The sequence below is a fragment of the Embiotoca jacksoni genome, unplaced genomic scaffold (genome assembly GCF_022577435.1).
Source record: "Embiotoca jacksoni isolate LCO1_2020_lvr unplaced genomic scaffold, fEmbJac1.0.p SCAF_48, whole genome shotgun sequence".
Classification (NCBI taxonomy): Eukaryota; Metazoa; Chordata; class Actinopteri; family Embiotocidae; genus Embiotoca; species Embiotoca jacksoni.
In genome coordinates, this window is record NW_027185401.1 from 1379203 (window position 1) to 1393919 (window position 14717).

General features: G+C 46.6%; 2 protein-coding genes across 2 annotated transcripts in view; one reads left to right on the forward strand and one right to left on the reverse strand.

Moving 5' to 3' along the window:
* dnaaf11 (dynein axonemal assembly factor 11) overlaps window positions 1-1256 on the reverse strand; it is a 30290-nt gene extending 29034 nt beyond the window's left edge. The window contains exons 1-2 of the mRNA XM_069170033.1: window positions 1180-1256; window positions 248-415 (exon numbers count right to left, since the gene is read on the reverse strand). Coding sequence (XP_069026134.1) covers window positions 248-415; window positions 1180-1231 — 220 coding nt within the window. The 5' untranslated portion in view covers window positions 1232-1256. The remainder of the gene's footprint in view (window positions 1-247; window positions 416-1179) is intronic.
* A 662-nt stretch (window positions 1257-1918) lies between these two features.
* On the forward strand, window positions 1919-14322 carry LOC138210695 (zinc finger protein 236). Its single transcript, XM_069169987.1, has 12 exons — window positions 1919-1981; window positions 2402-2993; window positions 3511-3626; window positions 4250-4373; window positions 4953-5793; window positions 7221-7872; window positions 9071-9152; window positions 9455-10393; window positions 11349-11915; window positions 12664-12761; window positions 12863-12938; window positions 13184-14322. Exons 2-12 carry the CDS (start codon window positions 2708-2710, stop codon window positions 14074-14076), a joined length of 4674 nt encoding a protein of 1557 aa, XP_069026088.1. The 5' UTR covers window positions 1919-1981; window positions 2402-2707; the 3' UTR covers window positions 14077-14322.
* Window positions 14323-14717: the final 395 nt, after the last annotated feature.

Consider the following 14717-nt stretch of genomic DNA (forward strand, 5'->3'; position numbering starts at 1 on the left):
TTAATCTTGATATCAAGACTTTTTTTATTTTGTTTTTAAAGATCTGTACATCACCAGTCTTTCTTTACAGCAGATACGTCCAAATGTCCGGCCCGGGTGCCCGATCACGGCCCCAAAATCAGATTTTATACGGGCCGCGGCTTATGTCTTAAAATGTATTATTTCAAATCTGATCAAATCTGGTACCTCTTTGAAAAAAAAGTTTGGACGCCCCTTGGTTTTATAACCACACCGAGCCACGTCTCACCGATCCTGGGGATGAGGTTGTTCTGCAGGTAGAGGATCTTCAGCTCTCGGCACCACCTGTCGATGTGTTCGATCCTCTCGATGTCCTGCTGATGCAGGGAAACTTCCTCCAGGGAGAAGATCTCGCACTCGTTGTGCTCGGCGCGCCCACGGACCATTTCCTCCGTGACTGGACGGACGAAGAGACATTAGTGCTGATTAGACGAGAAGGATTTGATAAATAGTATATATATATTGAGTGGATACTGTGTGTCTAAATGAGTAGTTTTCCAACAAAAAAAAAAGTGTGTTTAACTGAGTTTATCATGCCCTGCTCCGTAACTTGGGAAACGGTTTAAAAAACTTCATGATTGTCATCAAACTTTATATTATCAGACGATTTCCTCCAGTTTTAAAGAGGTTAATCCACTCCGGGACAAAAATAGATCCTGTAATTATTTTATTTTTTAATCAGCTCTTATATCATTAAGTTTTGTTGGAGCAAAGGAATAATTGCACAAATAAGAAACTGCCGTATTTTGTTTTAGAGATTATAACCATCGTAAACACTTATGTCTCATCTGTTTTACCTGGTTTTGTAAATTCAAGCTTCAAAGGCTATTTCCTACATTCCTACACGTAACTGCATTGTCAATATATTTAAAATTTCTTCCTTTTAAATAATGTTATGTTGTTAATGTAGTGTGACAGGTGCAACACAAATAACCTTCCTTTACCTTTTAACTATAAAACAAAAGAAAATGAAGTGAGTACGTAGCATTATGGTAATGTTCGTGGTAGTGACGTCACTGCCAAGACGCCACTTTGCTAAATTAATTACCACAGGTGTCAGTATTTCTTTTAACCAGCCAAAATTCAACTAACATAGATTTACGATGATATAACAAGTTACTCAACAAGCTAAAAAATAAAAAATAAAAAAAAAATAAACACCTCGTTTATCAACTATTAGCTCCGGCAGGTACCCGCCATCCACAGCTGACATCGGGGTCGCTGAGCTAACACTGAAATTACATGACCGTCGATATAAAAGAAAAACAGCCAGTCGTTAAAAAAAAAAAAACACTCATCATTGTTCTAAATATCTCTCTAGAATCCCCAAAGCCTCTTCCAGCCATCGGGCAGCAAATTATCCCCATTTCTTCAAGAATAAAACGACACTTTAAACTCGTTTCACCTCTTAAATTGCGAATCAAAACAAAGATGGCGGACTTTGCCGGCTGCTACCAGGATGGAAAACTGAGGGGGGGTGAAGGGGGAGGAAGGGGGAGGAAAGGGGGGTGAGACCCTTTTTAATCAGTCAGTGGACGGATTTTTTTTTTTTTCCAGGTGGTCAGAAAAGGATTCCTTAAATACATTCAGAACAAAGGTGAGTGTTGTAAAACGACCTTCTATGTTATTTCCCCCCCCCCCCAAACATCACCGGTTAATTAACGTCCATAAAATTCAATGGTTTGTTCCGTGAGTCCCAATTACCTTAAAAACAACCACGAGCACCAAACAGCTGCTCTGTGGGCTCCTAACGGCTCCAACGAGCTTCACATTTATGGACAGTCGATGATACTTGTGAATTATGTTAACAGTAGAAATATAGAGAGAGTTTTGTTGTTGTTGTTGTTTTTCAGGTATAGTTTTTAACTTACTGTAAACCATCTTCTCCTCTGTTGTCAGCCGTTGCTGTGGAAACCGACCTGGTGCTGCGTTCTCGTGCTGTTGGAAAAATCCTACAAAGCAGGTTTGTTCCGTTTAATGAATTATACACGGTGACTGTTTTTACAGGCTAACGCTACTGTTTATTTATTGTTTTATTATATAAGACTAATATTATTATGCTTGAGAACCACCTCGCTACAGCAGCATTTACAGGTACAGGGTAAAGCGATAAAAAATGACAAAGAAAATAGAGGTAGTAAAAAAAAGAATTAAATATAACAAATGTAAAAATGCACATTATATACAAATATAATAATATTAAATTAAACTGAACAACAGTGCAACGGTGTTTGTAATGTGAATAACTTGCACGTTTTCTGGAATGTCTGTTGCTTTGTGATGTTGCTTTTTATTTATTCTAAAACGAAACGGTGACAGCTAGTGTTTACGAGGCAGACTTGAACGCAGCACCTCATCCAATCTGAATCTTTTATTTTGAAAGCGGTATCACGGAAGTTGGCAAACGGCACGCTGAAGAGGAGACAGCCGACCCTAACTCCTGACAACAACGGCCGAGCGCAGCATCCACCAGCTCCTCCCGGTCGGTCAACCGACTGCTCGGGCTTTTTTTTTTTTTTTTTAAATAAGACTCGGTGGCTCGGGAAGATCACCGGGGCCGGCTGTCTTCCCTCTTCCTCCTGAACGCGCAAGTGTTTAGTTTTTTTTTTTATGTTAATTTTATTTTATTTTTATTTTTATTTTTTTAATTTTGGGGGGGAGAGTTGTCGCTTCACGTCCGTCCTCCGGGATGACGAGCTACAAGGCGTTTCATTCTCAGCTGACGTCCATCATGGAGGCGCTGACCAGAGCGGCGGTGGCAGAGATCAGCGAGCTGGTGGACGACAGCTACGCCGTGCTGCGGCTGGAGATCTCCCGCAGCCACGAGGAGAACGACACGCTGAGGAGGAAGCTGGAGCTCATCGAGTCCCTCGTCGCGCGGGGCTACCGGACGAACGCGGCGATGTTGGACTGCGGCGCGCCGGTGGTGGAGGACGGAGGGTGCCGCGGCGGGGGGCTGGCGGATTTCACTATCGGTGAGTACCGGGGCGAGGGGGGGGGGGGGGGGAGAGAGGAAGAAGGGGGGGAGGAAAAAGGGGGAAGTCAACCTGTCAGACCGTCATTTCACACGTCAGTGACACCGATGATGGTGGCGGGATGTGGGCTTTGCGTAAATGGACTCCGAGCCTCATGTACCATACTCCCTTTACAAAACTGCTCATAAAAGGTTTCCTTTTCTATTATGGAAGACTTGATCCAGAAGATTCAGGAAAAAAAAATACAGCATGAGGACACTCAATTCTGTTTGTGTGACATTAAGCAACGGAAAAGAACTAAAATGTAAATAAAAAATGAACCGAGTTCTGCTGCGTATTTCCCCATCAAACAAAAAAACAACAACACAACAACAGATGTTGACACTTAAAGCCGCTGAGAAGTGATGAGGCGAGTGAAGCCCTTTGTGATCACGAATCGAAGGTCTCCTGGTCCACCGTTACCTACAATTCCTGTGTTTGTGTTGTTGTTGTTGTTGTTGTTGTTTTTGCTTCCCAGAACGTGTCTCGCAGGCCGGATTGTGCACCGAGCAGCCGAAAGCCTCGAACCTCAGGAGATCCGGACGGGTTCCCGTGTTGGAGGCGACCGCGGATGCGACTCCTGCAAAAAGAGAGGTGAGAGCACCGGCGACGGTGATCTCGTTATTTCAAATCGACACCAGACGATGTCAGAACACCTTAACTTTCATTTAATACACCTGAGAAAAAGTGTATTTTAATTTTAATTTACATCTCGTAGTGCAGTTGTTGTTTTTTTAAACCGTAAAAAAGAAATAAAGAACATCAGCTTTTTTTTTTTTTCTAAGTTTGTTACTAGTTAATGTGATCCTGTGAAAAGTTTACAAAAAAGTTGGAACAAACTTTTAGGTTGTAATCTTGCAACTGTGTGAGTTTAGAGCAGAAACGTCACACCGTAAGTGAGTGTAAAATAAACAGTAAATTGTAATCGAAACATCTGTAATTATAAAGTTCAAATGCAGTTATATGCAAAAAGTTTGTGCACTTTTTGCAACATTTTTGTTGTAAATTGACCTCAAGGCAGAAAAGAGGCAGAAAAATTTTCCTTTTTTTTATGTCAAACAGAAAAAAACAGGATAATTAAAGGATTATTCTGCTCTACCTCCCTAAAAAAACATTTAAAGAAATGCTCTTTTTTTGTTTTTATTATTATTGTTTGCTTTAGCAGTTGTTTTTGCGTCTCCAGGACTTAAATGAAATCGCAGCTGTTTGTTTCTCAGGATTCTTCGACGGTCGCCGCGGACGAGGAGGAAAGTCACGATGTCGTTTTGATAAAAGAGGAGACGGCGAAATACGGCGAGAACGACGACCTCGGCGCGGACGAGCTGCTGCTGAACGAGGACGGTAAGACAACCGTGACGCCGAATTTACTCTCAGACGTTCACGGCAAACAAAAAAGAGCCGTTAATCGGGCTGAGATGAAACACGAGCACCGATGATCGCAAAGCAGGACCGCGAGAGGGGAGAAGATCGGCTGGAGCCTTAAAGCTGCGATACCACCGAGGGCCACTAGGGGTCGGCTCCAAAAAGGCTCCATGGACTCCCATTTCAACTTTTCTCTTGAAATGCAAAGTTAATAAAAAAAAAAAGCGGTATGTTTGAGAGGGGCGGGCGTGTCTGTTTGATTGACAGGCCTGGTCAGGTTTCAGCTACAGATGGGCGGGGCTTGGCGTCCTCAGGGTCCCAATCTGACGAGAGTCAAATTCACCGCTTTCTCCTCCCCCCGCTCGTCCAAATATGGTCACGTCACATCCGTCGATATTAAAAGAAAGATGTTTTAAGATCAGCTGTTTCTTCTCTTTTTTTCATGGCGGACTGAGTTTTTATTTGGGAACATTTTGACAGTTTCTTTGTTTTGTTCAATAAAAACTGAGCTTTCTTCTTTGCTGCTGATTGAATCTCTCTTGATCGGTTTGTTTGAAGGGACGGAGGCGCTGCCGTCAGACACAGACGACAGCGACGAGGGCCCGTCCGGGATGAGGCTCTCCGCCTCAGCCGGCGCAAACGTGCGACCGTGGGACCAGAACAGTACCGGGCCGTCGGAGCAACTCGAGCACCACGACTCCCGCAGTCTACCGGGCTCTCCGGGGCCCGCGGGGGGCGGCGGCGCCGAGAGCAGTTCCTTGGACGTGGTGTTCGATTTGGCCTCGGAGTCGAACTGCGCCGCTCCGTCGTCCGCCGCGGCCCGCGCAAGGAAGCCCTTCCTCCTCGGGTCGGGAGGGAGTCCGGCCTCGCTGCCCGGCACCTCGGAGCTGAAGCGAGGCACGTCCCTTATCGGCTCCCTCCCCTACGACACGGACCTGGACCTGTGCTCCTCGTGGGTCAACCAGGGCCTCCTGAGCGCGGCGGCGCCCGTCGACCGCCGGCCGTACCCGAAGCCGGTCTGCCGGCCGCCGCTCCTGGACTCGGCGTCGGACCGGAACGCCGCCGGCTTCCCCCCGTCGCTGGCCCTCGGCGGATCCCGGCTGGACCCCCTGGAGCTCAACCGGTACTGCCGGGACAGGCGCTTCGTCTGCAGCTACTGCGGCAAGTGCTTCACGTCGTCGCGCAGCCTGGAGACGCACGTGCGCGTCCACACGGGCGAGCGGCCGTACAGCTGCGCCCAGTGCGGCAAGCGCTTCACGCAGTCGGGTCACCTGAAGACGCACCAGAGCGTCCACACCGGAGAGCGGCCGTTCGCCTGCGAGCAGTGCGGCAAGCGATTCGCCGGGAAGCAGAACCTGAGGATCCACCAGCAGAAACACCACCTGGCCGAACACCCGCTGCCTCCTCTTTAGCCGTGACACCGATCCGAACTACCGACGGACCGGGACCTCGCTGCTCCTACTAGTGACTGAACTGCTCATTTTAAATAGATTTTTATTTTATAGTCGAAATGCCTTTTAAAGAGATTTTGATAGCTCGGACTATTGTACCTTTCGACGGGCTTTACTCCCTTTTTTTTTTTTCGTTTTGTTTTTAAACCATCTGAACTGCCTTGGTGTGGAAACTGAACGGTACCACGACCCAATCCAGATCAATTCTTACCTCAGAAAGAACGTGGAGCCGTTTTCTTTTTTTTTTTTTTTTTTTTTTTGGGGGGGGTTTGCGTCCGCTTCGAATACTTTCAGGATCGTGGTGCCTGATGAAAAGAGTTTCCTTATAACACCTGTAAGAAGCATGTGAATGTTATATCGGTTGGTGTGTATTTGGAAATAAAGTGTGCAATCTTCGATGATGGTGGACGGCGTGCTTGTTGTCGCGGACTCACCGAAAAGGTTTGCTGCGGTCTTCACGCCTGAATGAACACGTGACTTCATCTCCATCTGTCACGGCAACAGGTTGTTTTTTTTTTTTATCAATGAGAATCGGTAAAGGTGCACTTCATTCAGTTCAGTGTTTTATTAAGTAAATATTGAAAAATTTAAGTCAAAACTTTACGGTTAAAAGGTCAAAATTCAAACTTCCCATTTCACAATTTGAGGAAACATCAACTTCCTGTGTCAGGGCGGGACATCACACTTTGTCGCATCGCCACGGCGAATATTACCATAGAGATGTGTTCGGGGCCGGACTGTTATCATACGTGTAATGTTTGGAGACGGTCAGTCCAGAGACATAAGATTTACAGCCTTTTGTAGTTTCGTGGCGAGACGTTAAAAGTGGCAACCGTCGACGAAAACAAATTATTTGAACAACTTTTACTCTTCGGTGCTCGGGCCCTAATAATAATTTTTCAAAAAAACAATAGGGCTTTTGCACCATTCGGTGCTCGGGCCCTTAAATAGACTTAAAACCATGAGAAATCAAAATTATGAGGTCAAAAAAAATTACATTAAAAACAAAAAAACAACTCATTTTTAAGGAGAAAAAAATTTGAAGTAAAAAAAGTAGGAATTGTGAGAACCGCCAAATTACAAGTTTGTGTTCCCTGTTTGTTTCAACAACAATAGGCTCTTATTTTGAAATCAGCCGATCTTATTTTGAAATCATCGGCAAAATGATGAACAAACAAGTCAAAAAAATAGACTCAAAATCATGACAAAATCTAAATTGAGTTCAAAGAAAATTACATGAAAAATAAACTAAATTTTAAGGAGGAAAAAAATGTCAGTAAAATAAGTAAGAATTGTGAGAACCGCCGAATTACAAGTTTGCGTTCCTGTTTGTCTCAACAACAACAACAACAATAAGCTCTTATTTTGAAATCAGCAGCGTTGCTCCGGAAGTGAAGTCAAAAGGAAGCAGAAACAACATTCGTCCTCTTTGTAATCATCGACGGTCGAAAGTCCAAAAACCGGCTCGGTCTTCCGCCTTTGCCTTTCACCCTGCTGTTTCAGAGCCGTTAAGAAGGGTGTTCTGGTCCGGCTCGGGATCCCTCACTCTCCCCCCTTCCTTCACCCCTCCCCCCCACCCCTCCCACCCCATCTCGAGAGGCAGGATGGCGGTCATAAACAGCAAAGTGCTTCACGAGCAGCTGTCCATCATCATGGGCGCTCTGACCAAAGCGGCGGTGGCGGAGATCTGCGAGCTGGTGGACGAAGGCTACGCGGCGCTGCAGGTGGAGATCACCCGCAGCCACAAGGAGAACGAGGACCTGCGGAAGAAGCTGCACCTCATAGAGTCCATCGTGGTCCGCGGCGGCAGCTGCGGCGACGGCGGAGGTGGAGGAGGAGGTGGAGGAGGAGGAGGAGGGGTGGCGGCACCACCGGCGGCGGACGCGAAGGGTGCACCGCAACCGGAGTCACCGCGGCAGCGGCAGCGGCAGCAGCGGGACGGTGACGAAGGAGAAGCCGCCGCCGCCGCCGCCGCTGCAGCCGGACGGGACGAAGAGGAAGCCGCGGTGGTGGTGGGGGAGGAGGAGGTAGGTAAACAAACAAACAAACAAACAAACAAACAAACAAACACGCCACATTCTCGGAGCTTTAAATATCAGCTCAGTTTCAGACCTGAAACGATTATTCGGTTAATTATTGGTTTGTTTAACAGGTACTAACAAAAAAAAAGAATAACTATAAAGTGAACGGAAGTTAAATTACAGCAGTTTAGTCCAATTTAAGAATCAAATAATTTTTTGGTATTCTTTTTAAGGAACGCCTGCAACTATTATTTTAATTACCAAATAATTTGCCAATATTTTGTCCATAAAATAATCAGTTAGATACATTATTTGCAGCTACGTTGATATTCAACAAATAAAGTTTTGAGAGCGTTGGTGAGATAAATGAAGAAAGTATTTAGTTTTCCCAAGATTTAAAATTCACAAAAGGTCAAAAGATAAAATATAAAAATTGGTCGTCGTGTAGCTCCAGATTTTTAAAAACCTTTAAAATAAGGAAACAAACTAATGAGGGGCCAACATCCAATTATTATAGAAATTATTATTATTATGATAATTATTATAGAAATAAATGAAATGAATAAATGACTGTTTATTCTCATATTACTTTTTGCCTTTTTTGGGGGGACTTTTAACTTCAGCTGATAAACACGAATCAGCGAATCCTTCCACACTTTTCTACGATCGCTTGAACAACACATTAAATATTGTATTTTCAGACCAGGAGAGGTTGCGGTCATGTTTTTTTTTTTTTTTTTTTTAATCCAATATAATCTCCAGATTAGAAGTTAATCATCTCCTTGTCGCCTTGACATTTTTGATGCCAAGATAAACCGTGAGGATATTTATTTTCATCTCGGGCGTAAAGATGTTTTTCTCGCGTTAATTATCTCGGAAAACCAAACGGCACTTTTCAGAGATGACGTGATAATTAACTGCAGATTTATTTTGAGCTAACTAGGAACCACAAGTTTCTTCACTGACGCTCTGGTGCTATTCAAATCAAATGATATTCAAAATCAGCTGTTGCAAATGAATCCACTTGCAGACATCCCTGTTTTTTTTTTTTTTCCCAGACGTTTTACCGTGATTAAATTATCTCAGTGTTTACAGATATGAAATCGATTATCTCTCGTGTGCAAACGCGGAAGTTAACTTTCATCTGTAAATGTTTCACATGAAATGTGAAATTAAATGATGTTATTGCAAATGTTTCTTGCAGTTTCCAGATGTGGTGTTGATCAAAGACGAAGACTCGGACAGCGACGACACCTTCGACGAAGGAACTAATCTCCGTCCTCTGGGTTGGTGGATTTTCTCAAAAGATTTCAGAATTTCAAAAACAGCGATTTGTGTTTATTGTCTTTTATCTTGCTCATAAAAACTTCAAGCAAAAATACTCCATATTTAATAAAGAATTTAAAACAGCCGGAAAAGGTTCGAGAAACGATCGTCTGAAATTGATTTACTTCGTTCGCTCGTCGGAGTGAATATTTTCCAGACGTTTTGTTTCTTGTCGTGGTAAAACTTCTATGTTTTGAAAGTATACGTTATTATTTATTTTTTTCGTCGAGCTTGGGAGGTGATTGACGGCCTTTTCTTTCAGATATCAACATGGCTGTTGACGGAGGCGCGGCCGCAGCCCGAGAAAGCGCGGCGTCGATTCGCGTCGGCCGGCGGACGAAAAAACGCTGGCGGGAAACCGAAGCGTCCGAGGAGTCGTCCGCGGGGCAAGTCGCGGTTAAGACGACCAAACTGACCCCGGCGGGGACGCCGAAGAAGACGACGACGACGCCCGTCTACAGTCTGGACTCTCCGCGCAGCGAGCCGGGCTGCTCCGGCCAGCTCGGCGACGAGCCGGAGAAGGAGGCCGGCCGGTCGGCGTGTTCCTCCTACTCCTCTCAGATGGACCCGGACGTCCACCTGGTCCAGGAGTGCGCGCTGGTTCCTCTGAGCTCCAGCAGGCAGATGTACTTCGGCGGCGCTCTCGTCGAGTCTCCGTCGCACCGGGCGGAACTGGATCTGAGCGTCGACCCGGCGTGGACCAAGCAGCCGAAAGCCCAGATGAGCTTCGCCCAGTACCACCCCGACGAAAACCTGGACGGCGACGCCTTCGGGCTGAAGCTGATCAGCGTGTCGGGCTCCATCCCGTCGGACTGCCAGCTGTCGGAAAGCGGCGACCCGGCGTTCGAGTACAGCGACGACGGCATCATGAACTTCGCCGTCTACCGGGACCAGCACGGCCGACCGCAGCTCTGCAACGGGCAGCCGGGCGGCGGCGGCCGAGAGAAGCGCTACGTGTGCTCGATCTGCAGCAAGACGTACGCCACCACGCAGAACCTGGAGGTCCACATGCGGATCCACACGGGCGAGAGGCCGTTCAGCTGCGACCAGTGCGGCAAGAAGTTCACGCAGTCGGCGCACCTGAAGTCGCACCTGAGCGTGCACTCCGGCGAGCGGCCGTACACCTGCACGCTCTGCTCCAGGAGCTTCATCGTCAAGTACAGCCTCAAGCTGCACCTGAAGAAGTGTCACCCGGACTTCTGAACGGGGAAAAAAACGTTTTTAAAACGCTCTGTAAATATCCGGGTTTCCACCAGGAAAAAAATAAAAAAATAAAAAAAATAAAGGTTTCGCATGGCAACTCGAGCCACAAGATTACAGGAAGAAAAAAATAAAACAACGGGTTTTTAAAGTTCGATTAGAGCTTCTTAACAACTACCAAATGTCTCTGATGTCATGTCGCTATTTTATAACAAATGTTTTTAAGGGTTGTGTAGGATACGGTTTGTTCACGTGTGATTTGTTTTGCTCAATAAAACAACTTCAGAGATAGTTTTGTACCATTTGTTTCCTGTTTCGGGTTCACATTTGTTTTCGTCAGGATTAAAAATCACGACACACGACGTGTAATTCGAATTCCAAGAATTGATGTTGGATTTGTATGAGTGGTTTCTATGCGATGGATTAAAACAATTAATTATCGTAATTAAAGGGTGCGTTTTCGGCCCGTGATAGTCGATTCGAGCCTGGAGCGGATCGAGATGGAGAGTTCTTGCCCAAAGTGAAGCCGTTTTAAGATCTTTTAGGAATTAAACTGGTTTAAGAAGTAAAACAACTTTAGAGGGACTCAAAATAACTACAAAAAGATGCAAATGACAACAAATTTGTACAGAACATCCAATAAAGATGCTCCAAAATGTAGAAAAATGCCCTGAAAAAATACTAATAAAATATAATTTGCAACAATATTGATTCGCGATTAAAAAAAAGGGATTTTATCATTTGATTGAGAAAGTAAATGGCAATGTTTGGTTTTGTACAAAAAGTGATGAGAAAACGACACATTTTGTGCTGTAAAATAAATAAATAAAATACTTTAATGCTCCAAATGTGTTTGGTGTTTCGGCTCCGGCTAAAAACAACATTTAAACTTGAGGAAATAATTTCAGGGCTTTAATTTTGAAAACGCTGCGCGATGAGATTCTGCACATGCGCAGTCTCGGTCGTTTCTCACTCGTCTTCCTGGTCGCATCACTTCCTGGTTCGTCTCGGCACTTGTAAACACAGGTGGTGGCGGCACTCAGGTAAACAAAGCGGGGCGCGTGCGTTTCTCTGTTGTTGTTGTTTGTTTGTTTGTTTTTTTTGCTCGCTGACTCCCGCGCGCCGGGGTTTTCCGGGACTGTTCTTGTTCCCTCCCCAGCAAAATAGAGAGAAAGACGCGCGCGGAAGGACTGCGACGATGTCCCCGGCCGCTGGCTTCCACGCGCAGCTCGCCTCCATTATGGAGGTGCTGGCTAACACGGCGGTGGCGGAGATCTGCGAGCTCGTGGACGGCGGCTACTCGCTGCTGCAGCTGGAGATCTCCCGGAGCCGCAAAGAGAACGAGGTGCTGCGGAGGAAACTGCGGTTCATGGAGCTCCGGGCGGCCCGGGCGAGCGCCCTGCGAGCCGCCGCCGCCGCCGCCGCTGGTGGTGGTGGAGGCGGCGGCGGCGGCGCGGTGTACGCGAGCGGTCGCGCGCGAGCTCAGCTGCTCGCGGGCAACGAGCTGAGGAGGACAGCGACAGGTAACCGTCAAAAAATAAATATAAATAAAACATATATTCTAAATTTATCGACAGTAATTAAAAAAAAAAAAAAAACTAATAAATTTTTTTTTTTTTTTTTTTTTTTTTTTTTTAAACGTCAGGATGTGGTGCGTTCACTTGACATCTGGAAAACGGAGTACTCAGCGCTTTGATCAAAATAGGGGCGACACAAATAAGACGTTGAAAAAAACTTTAGGAGCTTTAATTACTCTCAAATTTAAAAGCAACAGGCTGAAAACAGTTTTAGATTACGTTAATAAAGTGCCACAAAATGTAGAAAGATGGGCAAAAGAATGAAAATAACCCCCAAGTTTAAAGCCAAAAGGGTAAAATACTTGTTTTAAACTTGTTTTGTTGATCAATAATTACTCTTTGATTAATTTAAACCTAAATCAGTTGCTACCTTTATTATTTTCTCGTGATTAGGGGTTGATTATCTCGTTATTTCGAGATAGCCTAATTAACAATGATTTCTAGACAACATGATTTAAAAAAATATATAAATGCAAGCTCTACCGTTCTCCGTACTGGTCAAAGATCGATTAAATGGGCGATTGTTTTTTTTTGTCAGTTATTACTAAGTAATATTTCACAGGTATCTGTATAAAACATGCAATGGTAATCCAATGCAGAGGATAGAAGTCAATAAATTAAATCAGACGAACCCGGCTTCATATAGCAACTAACACTGGCTGCAGATCTTTAAAAAACGCACCGTCTCTTCCAGGTGACGTGGTGCTGTCCAGACCGTCCAATCAGGTGACACCGCGGTGCAGGGACCCCGCCGCGCCTTCGGAGTCGGCACCGGAAACCACGCAGGTGACGGTGAGTAGAGGACGAAGACGTCCGCGACGTCGCGGTTTCCGACTTCATCACTCCCAAGTTAACAAAAAATAAATAAAAATTCTCTCCGCTCTTGTTCGCAGCCGGCTGCAGGCGAGACGACCGTCATGATCAAAGTGGAGGACGACGACGGGTCCTGGTCCCAGTCTGAGCAGGAGAGTGAGTACAGTGTAACTCCCAGGACCCCCGAGACCCTTAAAACCCTCCATCACGTTGAGGCGGTTGATTCTTGAAAGGACTCGACAGAAAGCCGTTCGGAAAAATGTCAACATTATCTTTATGGATAAAAAAAAAAATGCTTTCGGTTTGATTTTATTCTGGTGGAGCTGAATTAAAATGTGAGCACATTTCCAAATGTGTTTGTGAAAAAGGTTTTTGAGATTCTGCTTTTTCTTTCTCTCCAGAACATTTCTGTCAAGTTGTTGAAGGCCAGCTGACGGATCAATCGTCGCCCCCGACGATCAAACAGGAAGCGGCGGACGACGGCGGCGGCGTCTCGTCTCGGCCGTGGACGAGCGGGGAAGCCGGCTCCCCCCGCGCGTCCGACCCGAAGACGCCGAGCGCCGGCCAGGGGCCCGAAACCGGCGGTTACGACCGTCTGATGTTTGAGCCGCCGCAGCTCCAACACGGCTCCCTCGTTACCCAGAATGCTCTTGGTGCGGACCGCGGCGGCTCGTCTTCGTCGACGACTGCGTCGGACTCGGGCGGCGGCGGCGGCGGCGGCGGCTTCCCTTTCACCCACATGGAGGCGAGCCTGTTGTCGGCAGAGCGCCAGCAGCCTGCAGGTTTCCACAACAGCCAGCAGAGGGCGCTGCTGCCGCCGCCGCCACCCGCGGAGGAGCGGCGGCTCCCGGAGAGGAAGGAGCCGGCGGGAAGACCGGGCGCCCTCATCCGGAGGGACGGGTGGGGACAGCAGGAGGACGAGGACGGCGGGAGGCCGTTCGCCTGCAACTACTGCGGGAAATCGCTGGCCTGCCTCAAGAACCTGAAGACCCACATGAGGGTCCACACGGGCGAGAAGCCGTTCGTCTGCGCGCTCTGCGGCAAGCGCTTCTCCGACTCCAGCAACCTGAAGCGCCACCAGAGCGTCCACACGGGCGAGAAGCGCTACGGCTGCGTCCACTGCGGCAAGCGCTTCGCCCAGTCGGGCTCGCTGAAGGTGCACATGAGCGTCCACACCGACTGCAAGCAGTTCAGGTGCTCGTACTGCGGCAAGACCTTCATATCGGGCAGCCACCTGCGGCGGCACGTCAGCATCCACGGAGGGGAGAGACGGTTCGGAGACCCGCCGCAGTGAGAGACGGCCCGGGGGCGGAGCTTCGGGCCCGGGGGCGGAGCTTCGGGCCCGGGGGCGGAGCTTCGGGCCCGGACGACGTCCGAAGGGATCGCGGAAAAAAACCAAACTGAAAACGCATCGACACGTCGGCTCAAATACGGTCACGGGACTCTTTGTAAAAAAAAAAATGTGTATTATGTACATTGGAACAACAACAAAAAAAAACATCTCAATAATCTCAAATTATTTTATATATAAAAACAAGAATTTTTCATCAAACTGGTCAGTCTGGAAACTGGAAAACTTTAATGTAGTTTGACACAAAAAAAAAAGCTGTTTTTTTTTTTGTTGTTGTTTTCGGAAGATTTTTAAAGATTCCTTTTTGTCTTCCTCTCAAAAAAAAACAATCTCAAACTTAATCTGCGGCAGAAGACCACGACTGTCTCAAGGTCGCTCACTTCGTGCGTGAAATTCGACACCGAGCGGTGTCGTCTCACAAATGACCGGAAATAACTGTAACATTTGAATGCATCACCTGCAGACATATCAGCCGGCTTTGTTTGTTGATTTTACCGGAAATGTTTTTGTTGTTAAGCCCTCTGTCTCACTGTATTGATGCCTTCTATCCGACAACGGTATAATGATACTTAGTGAAAAATAAT